The 14,588-nt window shown below is 39.6% G+C and overlaps 2 protein-coding genes across 2 annotated transcripts; one reads left to right on the plus strand and one right to left on the minus strand.

The window, feature by feature from the left end:
- Positions 1–5,931: 5,931 nt before the first annotated feature.
- On the plus strand, positions 5,932–7,449 carry LOC101315007 (probable arabinose 5-phosphate isomerase-like). Its single transcript, XM_004289906.1, has 2 exons — positions 5,932–6,627; positions 6,708–7,449. Exons 1-2 carry the CDS (start codon positions 5,971–5,973, stop codon positions 7,086–7,088), a joined length of 1,038 nt encoding a protein of 345 aa, XP_004289954.1. The 5' UTR covers positions 5,932–5,970; the 3' UTR covers positions 7,089–7,449.
- A 195-nt stretch (positions 7,450–7,644) lies between these two features.
- On the minus strand, positions 7,645–12,990 carry LOC101301463 (probable lysine-specific demethylase JMJ14-like). The gene is made up of 10 exons (XM_004292166.1): positions 12,890–12,990; positions 11,985–12,300; positions 11,420–11,491; positions 11,003–11,062; positions 10,765–10,842; positions 10,152–10,631; positions 9,846–10,055; positions 9,530–9,676; positions 9,000–9,371; positions 7,645–8,752 (listed from the first exon to the last, which is right to left on the minus strand). Exons 2-10 carry the CDS (start codon positions 12,249–12,251, stop codon positions 7,859–7,861), a joined length of 2,580 nt encoding a protein of 859 aa, XP_004292214.1. The 5' UTR covers positions 12,252–12,300; positions 12,890–12,990; the 3' UTR covers positions 7,645–7,858.
- Between the last annotated feature and the right edge of the window lie 1,598 nt (positions 12,991–14,588).

Consider the following 14,588-nt stretch of genomic DNA (forward strand, 5'->3'; position numbering starts at 1 on the left):
GCTGGATTTTTTTTCTTTAACTACATGAAGTGCTGGTTTGCTTACTATGCTTAGTATTTATCTTCTCTCCCGTGAATCTATTCTCACCAGTATGCTGATATTAGCTTCATGCATGCATGATGAGATTTTATTCATATGCATTAAAATTGCCCAACTGTGTAAGTACAAGGCACCCCTCTTCATATTAATTATTATGTATAATGAATAAGTGAAATTGAAGTTGATTCATATCCTCCATAATTATTCACATGGAACCGGGCATGGAGTTTCTTCTTCAACTCAAATATTCCATTATCTATATATTCGTAAGTTATAAGTTCTACTAGGGCCGAATTGAACTCCTGAACGTTGTTACTTGACATTATTATAAGCATCGATCTGATGGTAATCGGATCATTCTCGACTAGTCGTACATGCTTTCCATGCACCCTGAAAGCTTGAGAATTTGAAACTCTCTGCGATTGAACATACAGTTGTACATGTGATCCCTCATTTGTATATGACTGAGGATCATATATCCAGTTTTAGTCGAATTGAGGTAAACGCTTCCTGCAACTCACTTCCAGTCTCCAAATTGTTACCATTCTTGATCAGTATCACTTCATTTATATCTTCCTTGTTCAGAATCTATCAGAGTCGATCTAGAATCAAGCACAAATTATTATCACTTGATCGCGTTCAACTCCAGCCGTCAAAAGTGGAATTAGACTAGAGGGTATTACTATACACTAATTATTAGTTTTACTGGCTCCAAATTTACCATCAATCAATAATATTTCATCGTGACCATCATGCAATTTACGGATAGTCAACCGACATGAACCTCTAGATGGACCTAGTTTGCTTTACAATAATGCTAGTCATGAATTGAAGACAGTAAGTAGGTATCTATCTCAAAGAATCTTTCTCAGCGACTTGGGGTCGATTTATTTTTTAGTCAATGAACAAATGTGCTACTCATCATTCATGAATGAAAATAATTGCCTAAAATTAGTGAAAACCCGATTATGTGTCCACCAATAAGTTATAAGACCCAGAGACTTTCACTATGACAGGGGTACGTCAAACATAAAGTGTGGATTGTAAAATGGATTCGAATTCCATTCTTTTAGAATTTATACTTATCAAATCAAACGGTCACGCCATTTTGGTATTATGCGGAAACTCTACCCTTTTTATAATCATTCTCGTTCACTAATTAGCGCCTATTAATAAAGTAATTTGAGATTTGCATTAAAAATCAATTGATAATGGATGACGTACATGACATAAACTCATATAAACTTATAGGCAATGTCCCCATTTTACATGTGTGATATATATATATATATTGGCCCGACATCATTGAAATAGGTTTATAAGGGGAAAAACCATGAGTTCAATTGGTAATTGAAATTCTGTTTTATAAGGGGAAAAACCATGAGTTCATGTCCTAGCCCGTTGAATTGGTTGTTAGTTGGTTAGCAAAATACAACGGAAGGCAATATTGGTTTCTATACAAACGAGAATACGTTCTATGCAATTTTAGTCCGGACGTTAGAGAAATGAAAGTACTCATGGAAATAGGTTGTGATCGATCTCATTTTGTGATATACACATTATTTCGTGTAGGGAAAAATGAAAACTGCAAGTCTGCAATTACTGGGCAAAAGTTTACAATAACGAAAAACTCGAAAAAACAATATGTTTTTTTCTTGATCTAAATAATACTGCACTGCGCACTTCTAGTGAAATAGTTAGGTCGATCGAGTGCAATCTCACATGGGGTTAGTCAAACTTATGAAGCTACCAAACAATAGGGATCTTGAATGTTCATCACTGCAATTCAAAGTAACAGAGATCGAAGTACTAGTAGTTCATATGTAGCAACTATAGCAAGCACTGGGGCACTGCCGCACTGGTTGGAATCAAAACGAAGTAGCAGCAGTATGTGAATAAAGCTGCAAAGATTTACCTTCCCCACGTGTTCTTAGCTGCAAGCTAGTCTGCATATATATGCATGATTCAAGCCTGTAAATCTGTGATTGCTGCATCTCTGAAGAAAAGATAGCTAGCAACCAAGGACTACCAAACACCAACACCATGTTTCAATCGAGTCGTTATTAGCTATAGGTCTGCTGCCTTCTTTGAAAAGGTGAGAGTTTATTGATTGTGTTGTGCTTCTCGTTTTCGTTAAGGGAGGATAATCATGACTGTAGATTCAGAAGTTCTTAATGGTTCTGCTTTTCCATACATGATTAGAACGATGTTTTCGTTGTAAATGAGCTGATCGATCACATTATTTAGAACCGAAACCCTAAATCTTTAGGAGTCGATCAACACTAACTCACTCTTAGGAATTCGATCAACACTAACTTTCTAATCTCTACTTCATTAGTTAATTCTCAAAATAATTTGAACTCGAACATAACTGTGTTTCGATTCTCTTTAATTTGTTAGTAAACGCATGTAAAAAGGTGGATATATTTTTATAAACAACCTTAAAAGCTAAACCCTTTTTTCTCGAAATATTTAAGGGGTTAAACCCTACGTCTTCGAGAATTCAACACTCGCTCTATAATCTCTACTTCATCGTATATGTAATCTTCAAAATTATTTTAGTAATAATACACAATGCGAAAGGTTTCTATTAACGACGTCATAAACCCTGTGGTACGAGAATCCCGCGTTCAACGGTCAATCCTCAATCAGGGCCGTCCAACCGTGCACCCTCACGTGCACACCTGTCTCTCTTTGTCGTGTCGTGGTCAATAATATACGCTGCTCCGCTGTTGGCGTCAGTCAAAGACAGCATCTCCACCGTACGAACAGCACGGGTGCCTTTCGTGGCATCATCCTAGCGACTCCGCCTGCGGCCTCGTTCACGGTGCACCCGTACGAGATTTGCGTCCCGTCACAATCTACTAGAACCCTAAATGGCCCTCTGATTTTGCCAGCTGAATGTGGGTCCCAAGAACTCAAAGATAATATAAAATAAAAATAAAAATAAAAATAAAGTTGAATCGTTGAAGGGCACGAGCGTCCGTACGGACGAACACCAGCACGGTTTGATCCAAGAGGAAATTTTTTTCCTTGTTTTTTTTTTTTTTTGAAACTTTGAAAAGAGAAAAGAAAGTGATATTGGTGAAGACGAGGACGTGGATATGTCTTGTCATGTCGCCTTCGAGGGTGAGAGAAGAAAAGATGCTGTGGGGTACATAACAACCCAGAAAAATTCCATTCAAAATGAAAATGTTGCGGAATAATGGTCCATTTTTGTTTTTGTTTTACCAATTACCATACATACATGTATCTGATTCAGATGTTGTTGAGTGTATAACGAGCTGTTTGATTATGTCTAGATGGATTATGTTGTTAGTGTATAACGAGCTGTTTGATTATGTCTAGATGTTAATCCATCTAGACGCTCACAATCTGTCTGATTCTTATGTACGTATTTCACAATAAGGTTTAGGAATGTATTTAAACTGGTTTTTAGCTTATAAACTAATAGATCTTGCCGTTAATTTGTTTTTAAACTCAAACATCTAAACATTCTTCAGTACTGTTCGAATCTTATACAATCACTATGAATTGTTTTCTCCAATAAGGCAACAAGCCAAAAATTTCCAAAAATTTGAGAATGGAGTGATCGATATAGAGAAAGATCGATGTAGCTAGTGACCCATATGCATGATACTACGAATGACATCGCCGACTGTTTGAATGGTCTTGTTTTAGGCTCGATGTCTTTCCTTTTGATCCACTTTTGCTCTTCGTAAATTATGTTGTTGTCAAGAGCTCGCTTATTATCGTTGTTGCTCTTTTGCTTTGTTCTTCCGGCCTGGATGTGTTTTGTTCTTGTTCCATCACAGTTTCCGGAATTTCAATTACTCGGGGAAACCACCAATGATCGATGTAAATTGCTCTGTAAGGGGCAGTCGGCTTACATATATGATTTTAATCATACATAGCATAATTACTGTGTGAGTTGAACGACCAGCTAGCAGTGATGTAAATTACTAAAAGCTTGAATCGAATTCGAATTCCAAACGTACGTACACACGTTCAAAGTTCAGGACCGAAGAACGGTTAATTAATAATTACTGCATGTCTTCCCTCAGCAAATGTATCTATTTCATCATCACATGAAATTACAGCAGTGTAGTTGATCGATCAGTAAGTGAATCATGCAACTAAACCTCTAGCAGTCTTGCATGAATTTCGAGTCACTTTTCAGTTATCCTACATTTATATATAGTCTGACTGCTAGTACGTTTAGTATAACTACTACGAGTTAATTGGCTAGCATACATAAATTCTTTTCATCGATCAAGCCTCAGATTAAGTTATGACTAGCTCTACGTCTATAATTTTGAATTGCCTGACTGATTTGCGTAACGAAACAACCAGACTCTGTGTATCAGTATTTCTGTATATATATGTGTAAGTGTATTATATGCAGGACCAGCATGCAGGCTAGGGTTTGCATGATCGATATATCTACCCGTAGCAAGCTAGCTGTTAATTACATGATCGACCTAAATGCAGATGCAGGGCTAGGGTTTGACTGAAGGACGCCATATATCCATGGTGGTTCGGTAGCTTTCTACTCAGAGAAAGTTGAAAGTATTGAATTGACTGATCAGAAAAAGAAAGAAAGAAAGAAAGAAATCAAGATCACGTACGTTGCAGAAATCATGGAAAGGCTAGAGCTAGGCTATCAATCTCTTTCCTCAGGTGGACTATTTGTGTGTCGTCGTCGTCCCTGATCGCTTCTATATCGCATATATGCTCTATATAACAGTGTTCTAATTAACTGTGGACTGTCTGTATGTCTCTAAATATAAATATTTATGAACGCGCGTACCATTCCACTGCATAATGAGGTTCTGATCATATAGATGCTGGGTAGAATTAAACCACTGTGTAACAAAGCGCTAAACTTCTATTCACTTCCCACTTTTGCCCGGCCTTTAATCGTCTCAAGAATTAGTTATGAAGTCATTATACTTGCTTCTCCAAATATCAGTGTCGCTAATTTATTCATGATCTTCTCACTAGCGAGCTATTTGGTTACTCTGTAATTTCTGTCTTTGAAAACGATCGACTAGCTTAAGTTTCTGGTTCTTCGATCTCTCTAGTAAGTGCTAATTAATCTCATAATCATGTAAATTTTTGTATTGTTTTAAATTTGTACTGGATTGTCTTCGCGCATTTCTTAATTAGCTTTAGTTTGACAGACAATCTAATTAATTAATCAATCAATAACAAACAATGAAATTATTGGGACCCCTAAAACAAAGTTCAAATTTATAAAGAGAGTGCCTAATATCTCATTTTAGAGGGGAGGGATCGATTATTATACTCAATATTGATCCTTTTTTATATATTGATCATGGAGATAGCAAATTACAATTCTGTTTCAATAAACAAATTGGTTTATATTGATGAAATGTTAGTTCGTATATGGCTGGACAATTTAAACTGAGGTTTCTTGCATCTTGCTGGTGCAGCCGTGCAGGTCATGGAAATACATGATCTACATATCGTCGATAGATGGTGTAGGTCTAGATGTGATTTGATGAGTAAAAGGATTGTATGATGATGAAGCGCATATCGCTACCCAACATCTAGATGCCATACGGATCTGTTTGAGACATGTGCCACTAGATTATTGCATTGTTTTCCTAATATGCTTCATTCTTGTGAATTTAATTGAATATTTCGTATTAAATTATGTTATTGTTGATAATTAGGAGGTAGACCGTAAAAAAGACTAGTGACTATAGGAAGTTTTCAGTTATGGGCCTGCAGGTAATTGGGTTCATTTTACGTCTAGGACCAAACCAAAGGCCCAAAGTTGTAACAATTTGTAGTGAGAAATGGATAAAGAAAAGGAGCGAAATGATCCTTTGATTTCAGATTTGAGCGGCACCGACAGAAACGCAGAGATCGTTCTCTTTCTATCTTTCTAGATCCTCCTAAACCATGGGGTCTCTTCCGCCGTCGTCGTCGTCGGACCTCCACCTCCACCCACATTCTTCCTCCAAATCCGCAATTGACGAAACTACCCTCCTAAACCTCTTCAAATCCCAGCAGAGCCACCTCAACTTCTTCTTCCAGCACCTGGACCTCTCTCAGACCCTCGCCTTCACCACCACCCTCCTCCACTCCTCCGGCACCATCTTCTTCTCCGGCGTCGGCAAGTCCGGCTTCGTCGCCAACAAGATCTCCCAGACCCTCGTCTCCCTCGGCATCCGCTCCTCCTTCCTCTCCCCCCTCGACGCCCTCCACGGCGACATCGGCATCCTCGCCGCCGATGACGTCCTCGTCCTCTTCAGCAAGTCCGGCAACACCGAAGAGCTCCTCCGCCTCGTCCCCTGCGCCAAGGCCAAGCGCGCCTTCCTCATCTCCGTCACCTCCGTCGCCGGCAACGCCCTCGCCTCCGTCTGCGACATGAACGTGCATTTGCCGCTGGAGCGCGAGCTCTGCCCCTTCGATCTGGCTCCGGTCACCTCCACCGCCATCCAGATGGTCTTCGGCGACACCGTCGCCATCGCCCTCATGGGCGCCAGAAACCTCACCAAGGAGCAGTACGCCGCCAATCACCCCGCCGGCCGCATCGGCAAGTCTCTCATCTTCAAGGTCCGGTTTCGAATCCCTAAATCCCCAAATTCTAGGGTTTCTTTCTTATTTTGATAATTTGATATTTTTGTGTGGTTCAGGTGAGAGATGTGATGAAGAAAGAAGAGGAATTACCGGTGTGCAAGGAAGGGGACATGATAATGGAGCAATTGGTGGAGCTAACAAGCAAGGGATGCGGCTGCTTGCTTGTGATCGACGATGATCGTCACCTGATCGGCACATTTACCGATGGAGATCTCCGGCGCACTCTCAAGGCCAGCGGAGAGGCCATCTTCAAGCTCACTGTTGGGGAAATGTGCAACAGGAACCCAAGGACTATCGGGCCGGACGCAATGGCCGTCGACGCAATGCAGAAGATGGAAGCTCCTCCTTCCCCTGTGCAGTTCTTGCCTGTCGTCGATGAGCAGAATGTTGTGATTGGCATTGTTACTCTGCATGGATTGGTTTCGGCTGGCCTTTGATACGTCTTTACCCGCGCTCACTGTCTATGTCCATTGTTGTTCTACTTGCTCCATTTTTGATTCCTGTGTTTAGCATTTGTATTCATTGTGATCGATGAAACGATGATGATGATTCCTTTGTATACTAAAATCTGAAGCAACCCCTTAGGGTTCATTTGTACTAGTGCTACTATTCTTCTTGGTGTTGTAGAAGGATATGAGCTTTTCATATGATTCTTTGTATGTCTTCACTATCTGGTTGCAATTACACCAGTATTCTTCTTGGTGTTGTAGAAGGATATGAGCTTTTCATATGATTCTTTGTATGTCTTCACTATCTGGTTGCAATTACACCAGTATTAATATACCAAATTTCAGTGCCAATGTTCCAGATTTGATTTCAGTTTTGTTGAACAGATTTCTGCAGTTAAACGCAACGAGATTAGTCTTTCGACAGATGAGCTTTGTGCATATTGAAAGAAACATGAAGTGAGGCAAACAAGCTATCCGGCTACTGTAACAAAGAAAGCTCTCATGCTTTGAAAAGATCCAATAACATGATAGAAGACTTGGGTTTGAAGGAAACTAAATTCAAATTTCAATTACAATATGGACCAACAAGTGTTAATTCCTAGTGTTACACTGTTATTCTTCAATAAGTCCATATGCATATAATGACTAAACTAGCTGACTAAAATACAACAGAAGCCATCAGAAGGCCAATTTATCACCTAATGCCTAAGGGATGGATAATTTTATTGGGTTCACAAAATGATACAGTTCTAGCAAGATTAACCATCACTGTCATCACTAAGAACATGAACGCAATCCTGAGGTGCCCTACTTTCTGCTTGATGACTAGATTCTGAAGACTTGCCAAGATGTGGTATTATATCATCAGATTCCGAGGATGATTCACTTGAAGTTACAGAGGAAACATCAGAGGCCACCTCTATCGGCAGAATAGGAGTTCCTACCATTGCCACTGGCTGTTGCGGAGTGCACATGCCTTTATGTTCATCCGAGATTGTTGATTGGCTAGAAACAAAATTTCTACCATTGCCATTGGCTGCTGCAGCATCTAGCGGATTATCATTTCCTGTCAATGTCTTGGAGATTGAAGACTGCAGGAGACGTGCCTTTAATTCAGCCCTGATGCTAGAAGCAGCATCAGTGGATGCTATTGGATCACGGTTTGCTTTCAACATGTTTGAAATAGTGGATTGCAGCATACGCGCCTTCAATTCCGCCTTTATGCTAGAAGCAGTGTCACAAGTGCTAACTGGTGAAGATGCATCTTCCGATGTGTACTCTTTCAGCTTTGTTTTATCTGTCAGAGAGATGGGAAGATGTTCATGCAAATATAGGCCAAGATCATCTTTCGCCCATTTGATGACTGCACTTAATTTTCCTTCCAAAGCTTCAACAAGTAGATTTAACTCCTTGATTTCATGACGGTAGAGGACAAACTTGTTACTCCAATCACAAAAACAGCGCTGCTTTGCATGAAATAGACACGAGTATCTGTCTACAGAACAAGGACAACCTACTGCAGAGAAATGAAGATCGCAGAAACAAATGCTGCATTCCCTTTTTATGGTAGCATCAAAATCTGAATTCATCTTTTGTGACTTCAAAGAGGTGCAAAAATATTTCCTTCGAACCTCTTCAGACTTGAGACGCGTCTAAGAAAAAGTTATGAAGTAAAGATTATCAGCCACCAGGTTAAAAGATAAGAGTCTCACTAAGTGCAAAATATCAACTAGAAAAGGGAAAGGAAAAAGCACACCTAAATACCCAATAATACACGCATTTGATTAGAAAGAAACTGCTATATGCTTAAATAAATTAGTGCAAACTCATTTTAAGGCATGTCGGTTACAAGCAAGACCAGCAGATGACTCTAAAATAATGTTATGGTGTAGAAATCACCTTGAGTAGTTCTGTTAAAATCCCATCCTTAAAGCAGGCACTTTTCCAGCGTAAACCCTCTGAGGTTTTTTTGTTCTTCAACAGTGAAATTTCCCATTGTGCCCTTACAGCTTCCCTAGCTGCTCCAAGCAACAGCTTATCATAGGATATGGATGTTTTCCTTTCCCGTTCAGAGTAAAGTTCAACAGCATTCTGTCCATAAGGCAACCAGTCTAGAGGAGCAAAACATGCACTTTCAGAAAAATTAAAGCCACAATCAAATTCTGAATGATAAGCTCCAGGGAAGACAAGAACAAACTCTCCAGGACGCTGAATGCAACAAAAGACAGGTGTGCCCTCTGATTTCAATGCGGAGGGGGATACTTGCTTAACCTGTACCAAAAAAATCTATGAAATGAAAAATCTATAAATACTAACAAAGGAAAAAGAGAAATGATCATCTCGTCTAAAGACAGAGTAACCTTTACCGAAAACAAAAGGAGGAATAAACACATGCAAGTAACTGAGCTTTAGTCTTTAGTATCGCTCACCAGCCTATGCTGTTTTAATAAATCTGGAAAGGACTTCGTTTTGGCTGCCTCAAAACGTATACGGGAACTCCCAGGGACACCATACCATACTTTAGGAGCACCCAGATGATTGTAACACAATGAGTATAAGTGGTGCTCTTCAACTCTCTATTAAAAAATGAATAAAAATTGATCAAAATATTAAAGAATAAAATATAGTAGTTAGACAAACCATATTATTGTAAAAAATCGTACTTCAAAGTGTATCAATAACTCAATGAAACTGCAATCTGAAACACATGTAGCTGGAGAAACATTATAAAATATCAAATCTTACCCAAAGACTAGATGAAAAACACATTCCTACACGAGTCTGAGGCACTAAAATATGACATGTGTCATGGCTTTCAAAAGAAAGAAGAGAACCAGGCAGTCTGGGTAGATTATTTAAATTCCAGCCAGATTGCAAGCATTCAGGGGTATCAGGTGATACTATTGGAAATCCACTCCCAAGCCCTTTAGTGTCCAAATAATTTCCACAAAGCACCTAAAACAGTACACCAAGATAAAAACTTTCATAAGTTTCCCAATAAAAAATAAGAAAAGAAGTTATTCAATGATCATCTCAATTTTTATAACAAACCTCGATTCCTTCAGTTGGGTTTTCAACGATACGTGTATATTCAGCTTCGATATTCTCCACTGATGGCTCCCACTGCTCTTGATTACCTATGACGTCACTTTTGCGGAAATACTGACGCTTGAAATCATCTGCATACCTCTTAAAACTGTCAAGAGTGAATTCTGGACCACGTTCCGACTCAAAGCAATTGACATCAGACTGTCCTGCTTCACCCATACTTGAGGTAAATTCAAATCCACAGTCCAAACCCACTGTTGAGATTCTTCTCTTCTTTTTTCTGCTCTCATCAGAGCCGTCCAGTTTACTCCGCAACCCATCAATCCGCTGAATATGGGAAGCAAATGTGGAACTTCTCCATATGCTGTTTTCCTCAATAGGAGGTGGAGGTATCCAGGAAGGAGGAGGACTAATACGACAGATACCAAATTGCGCTGCTCTTGCACTTATACTTGTGATATACGTGAGAGTGTCCTTAAATTCCTGCAACAGAACTCTCCCTCAGATAAGAAAGACTAAAATCTTATAAGCAAGACAGTTGATATTCAACAAAAGATTAAAATACAATCTCTGTCATGGAATGAATGCATGAAGCAACCAGTAAGAAAAAAAAAACCTCATGTGTTGGGTAGAAAACAGGAGCCTTATCAAGCTTCTCTATTATTCCACCCTCAGGACGCCACCTTTCTGTTACCTATTCCAAAAATTTAATCACAATGACAGAATTACCAAGTGAAAGAGTGACCCTGACATAGTAATGCTTTTAGAAAATCAAAGACAAACAAGGTTGAAACGAGTACCTAATAATCATACAATTCAAAGAGAAATGAAGCAACTAGTGGATTAAAACCAACCTTTACACAGTAACCGGATTCTGGACATCCATGAGTAACACCTTTCGGGAGGCGGGGTTCCTAAAGATAAAAGGTATATAACTTTCAACCATATAAAAAATAATAATAATAAAAAAAAACAAAAAAAAACATAAACAACTACTGTAAACTTCCAGCAATTCTAGAATTGCTCTCAGCAAAGAGAAGACAAGCAACTGAGTGAATGAAAATCAACCTTTAAACAATATTTTGAAGAGGGTTCCTAAAAAGAAAAGGCATTAACAGCATCAAACGAGAAGCGAAACATAAACAACTGCAGTAAATATCCAGTAATCCTACAATTGCCCTCGGTGAATGAAAATAGAAATGTTCACACTATTACCTTTTAATTATACAATTCAAAAGAGAAGAGAAGCAACTGAGTGAGTGAAAATCAACCTTTACACAATAAGTGGATTCTGGGCTTCCACGAGTCACACCATTTGAGAGGCAAGCTTTTGGAGGGGGTTCCTACAAAGAAAAAGTATTAACAACTTCTAACCAGAAATGAAGCAGAAAGAACTGCACTAATTTTCCAGTGACCCTACAATAACTTTCAGCTCTTTCTCTTGGAAACAATATCACCATAACAAATGCACCTGCATGGGATAAATCACCGTTCATCTATTTTAAGGGGTAGAAATACTATTAAGCCCAGAGAACATATTCTGGTTCTCAACATGTTGGCCACAGAAAGCAGTAAGCATATATGAGAATATTTATCGCCACATAACACACATGACGACAAATGAAAAGAGGTTCTTCATTTCTGATATATTCTTGCTTATATCTACTGTTTTTCGTACTCTCATACAAGATTGAAGATGAAACATATACATAAGCTCCTCAGTAAAATCATTTGCAGATGCATAACCAAGTTGAAATTCGAGTTCAAGGTAATTTCATGCTTTACATAATTAGATATATACAACATGTCGAAAAAGAAGAGGAGGGAAGAATAAACCATTTGAAACTGTTGTGGGTCAGGCTGCACTGAAGTGTGATCAGTTTGGTCGAAAAGCAACCATGGCCTTTGCTGAAGAAATGTTTTGACCTTCTCCAAGGCGGTCATTTCAGATGTTGAGTCCATCTGGGTTGACCCTTGTTTGGAAGAATCCACAACAGCATTGGACCTATCGGTTCCTTCAACTCCCACAACTGAGACTTCTGCCTTCTTCAGCTTGAAGGACGTCCTAGGCGCAAAACCAGGTGGAACCGAATTGTTTTCCATATTCTCCCAATTGAGATTCAAGCCTTACTGCATTCTGCAATGGATGGTACTGCAAAAGGAAAAACAATAGATTATAAACAAGACAAAAACATATGCACACACTAGCAATCCAGAACTGGCAAACACTGAAAATATTCAAGATATCAACACGTCAAGACACGAGTATAACACCCCAGCAAGCCAACAAGGAAAGCGAGTACGTAAAGGTAAAGTGAAAGAAAAGGAAAAACACACTCTCTTCCAAAGAAGGAAAGAAAGAAAATCATAACCAAATCCCAACAATCTGGGAAAATTGAGAAACAATTGAAGTGAATGCACATCCTTCTAATTGAAGGCACACACATATTGCGCCCAACAAGAAAAGCAAACATGTGACTATCATGTTCAATCCAATAAAATCTGCATCTGCTTCAATTGTATGATTGTGCTAGAGTTCTAAAGAAAAAAGAAAACCCAGAAACTGAAAGAATACAAGAACTCTGAACTGAACAGAAAGAACTCAAAAAGAGAAAGAATTCAAATTAATTTGAGAGCTCATCATTCCCAATATAAAGAAACTATTTGCTACCCATGTAATCATTCGGAATGACACAAATGGATCTGTTGCAGATTTGGTAAACAAGAAAGGGATACCCAACTGTTTCACTTGAACCACCGAACGGTTCTGCAAGAGTGAGTCTTGAATTTGCAAACAGCTTCGCGCTTACCCTACCTGAACTGGTTTGGTTTGTTGGTGGGTAAATAAGAATTTGAAACACAAAGAGACGATGTGGGGATTAAGAAAGAGAAGAAGGGTCAAAGTAAAAAGTCAGGTCCGGAGTTTTTACCAAGGAACTGGTTACAAAGTCAGGTCCTTCTTCAGGTTCCAAACCGACTGATGGACCCTGTTTGCTAATAAGGATGGGCTTCTTCTCTCGAAGTCCCTGATTGTAGCCCATATGAGAGTTTCTACGATGTGAACTACAAAATTTCCGATACTTTTATGCAAAGAATTTCATAAAAAGAAATTTTTTATTTTTTATTTTTTATTTTTTATTTTTATCAAAATGTCATACGATTCAATAATGAGCAAGCAATACAAAAACGACGTACCCCAAAAGGGTAGTCAGAAAGCATCGTTTCGCAGAATCCCCAATCCTACACTACCCAAAGCATAAGCCAAGACATTCCTAGTACACCTACTGTTTAGCTCTTAAGCACCTTTATTATACAAGTAAACTAGGTTTCGTAGAAAGAAATCAAGAATCTACGAACTCTACCAGTCTACCTGGACCAAAACCAAATTAAACAGATTTTATGAGAGGGACGCCAAACGCATCCTCCTCACCCTTCTTAGCCTGTACCTTAATCATTAGCACTTCTATCTCTGGATCCTGAGTTAGTGCCTCCTTGAGCATCCCCACCTCAACAACCATACCACCAGAAACCTCTTGCATCTGTACAGATGGGTTGCCTCTTGCTTCCCCTTCCAGATTCTTCTCGGTGACCAAAGGAATCACCAAACCTACAGAAACAAGCCCTTTAGTAGTAGTCTTCTCGGAGGAGGAAACTTTCTTGTGACTCTTCCATTTCTTGATCACAGGAGCGGGCTCTGTTCTAAGTTTGTTCTTGCTGCCATAAGGGCGACCTAACTTCTTCTTCTTCTTTGGGGATACAACCAAATGGCCTTGATGATGAACCAAAGCCACAAATCCTGTCTCAGCAATATTCAGAGATGGTTCAGGGAAATTGAGAAAGCTTTTACCTGTACGCTCCAACAAGTCCACAGCCTTACGCTTACTCCCAACAGTGCGCGACTTTTCTTGCCGCTCCACCACCATAGGGGCCGATAAACATACCTCCACCACTACCTTTCACCGGTGATACCACTGAGTTAGAGCTGCCACCTGTGTCGACAGAGAGCAAAGAAGTTGTCTGAGACTTCATTGCATGGGCAGACCTCGGGCCACCCTCAAGAACCCTAGGAACAAAAACCGAGTTTGAGAATAGAGAGAGATTGCCTAACTCCTCCGTCGGAGGGGCCTTGATAGCTGCTCTCTCAAGCTCCACCATTCGGTCACAGCCTGTAGCATCATGCATGAATAGACCACACCTCTTACAAAAACCTTTCACCTTCTCAAAAGTGAAATCCAATTCCACCACAATCTCATCAGCCTCAAATTCAACCTCTTGCCAAACCCTAATACGGCGACGAACATCAAACTCCAACCGAATGCGTTGAATCTCCTCCTTCCGCTTCAAAGCTTGTGGATCAAATCGAATGACACGGCCAAGACCTGTGCCCACCATTCTCAAAGCCGTAGGGTTTCTAAGAAGGTGCGGCAGTCCCTGAACATC

Source organism: Fragaria vesca, linkage group LG2 (assembly GCF_000184155.1).
Source record: "Fragaria vesca subsp. vesca linkage group LG2, FraVesHawaii_1.0, whole genome shotgun sequence".
Lineage (NCBI taxonomy): Eukaryota > Viridiplantae > Streptophyta > Magnoliopsida > Rosales > Rosaceae > Fragaria > Fragaria vesca.

Bases quoted from the DNA above. Each gene is read 5' to 3' on its own strand.
- LOC101301463 (XM_004292166.1), bottom strand. From the start codon at position 12,251: ATGGAAAACAATTCGGTTCCACCTGGTTTTGCGCCTAGGACGTCCTTC. The intron at 9,372-9,529 runs GTGAGCGATACT...TTTTTGGTACAG, and splicing joins TATTAAAACAGCATAGGCTG to GTTAAGCAAGTATCCCCCTC. The intron at 8,753-8,999 runs GTGATTTCTACA...ACTTTTTCTTAG, and splicing joins TTTTAACAGAACTACTCAAG to ACGCGTCTCAAGTCTGAAGA.
- LOC101315007 (XM_004289906.1), top strand. From the start codon at position 5,971: ATGGGGTCTCTTCCGCCGTCGTCGTCGTCGGACCTCCACCTCCACCCA. The intron at 6,628-6,707 runs GTCCGGTTTCGA...TGTGTGGTTCAG, and splicing joins GCAAGTCTCTCATCTTCAAG to GTGAGAGATGTGATGAAGAA.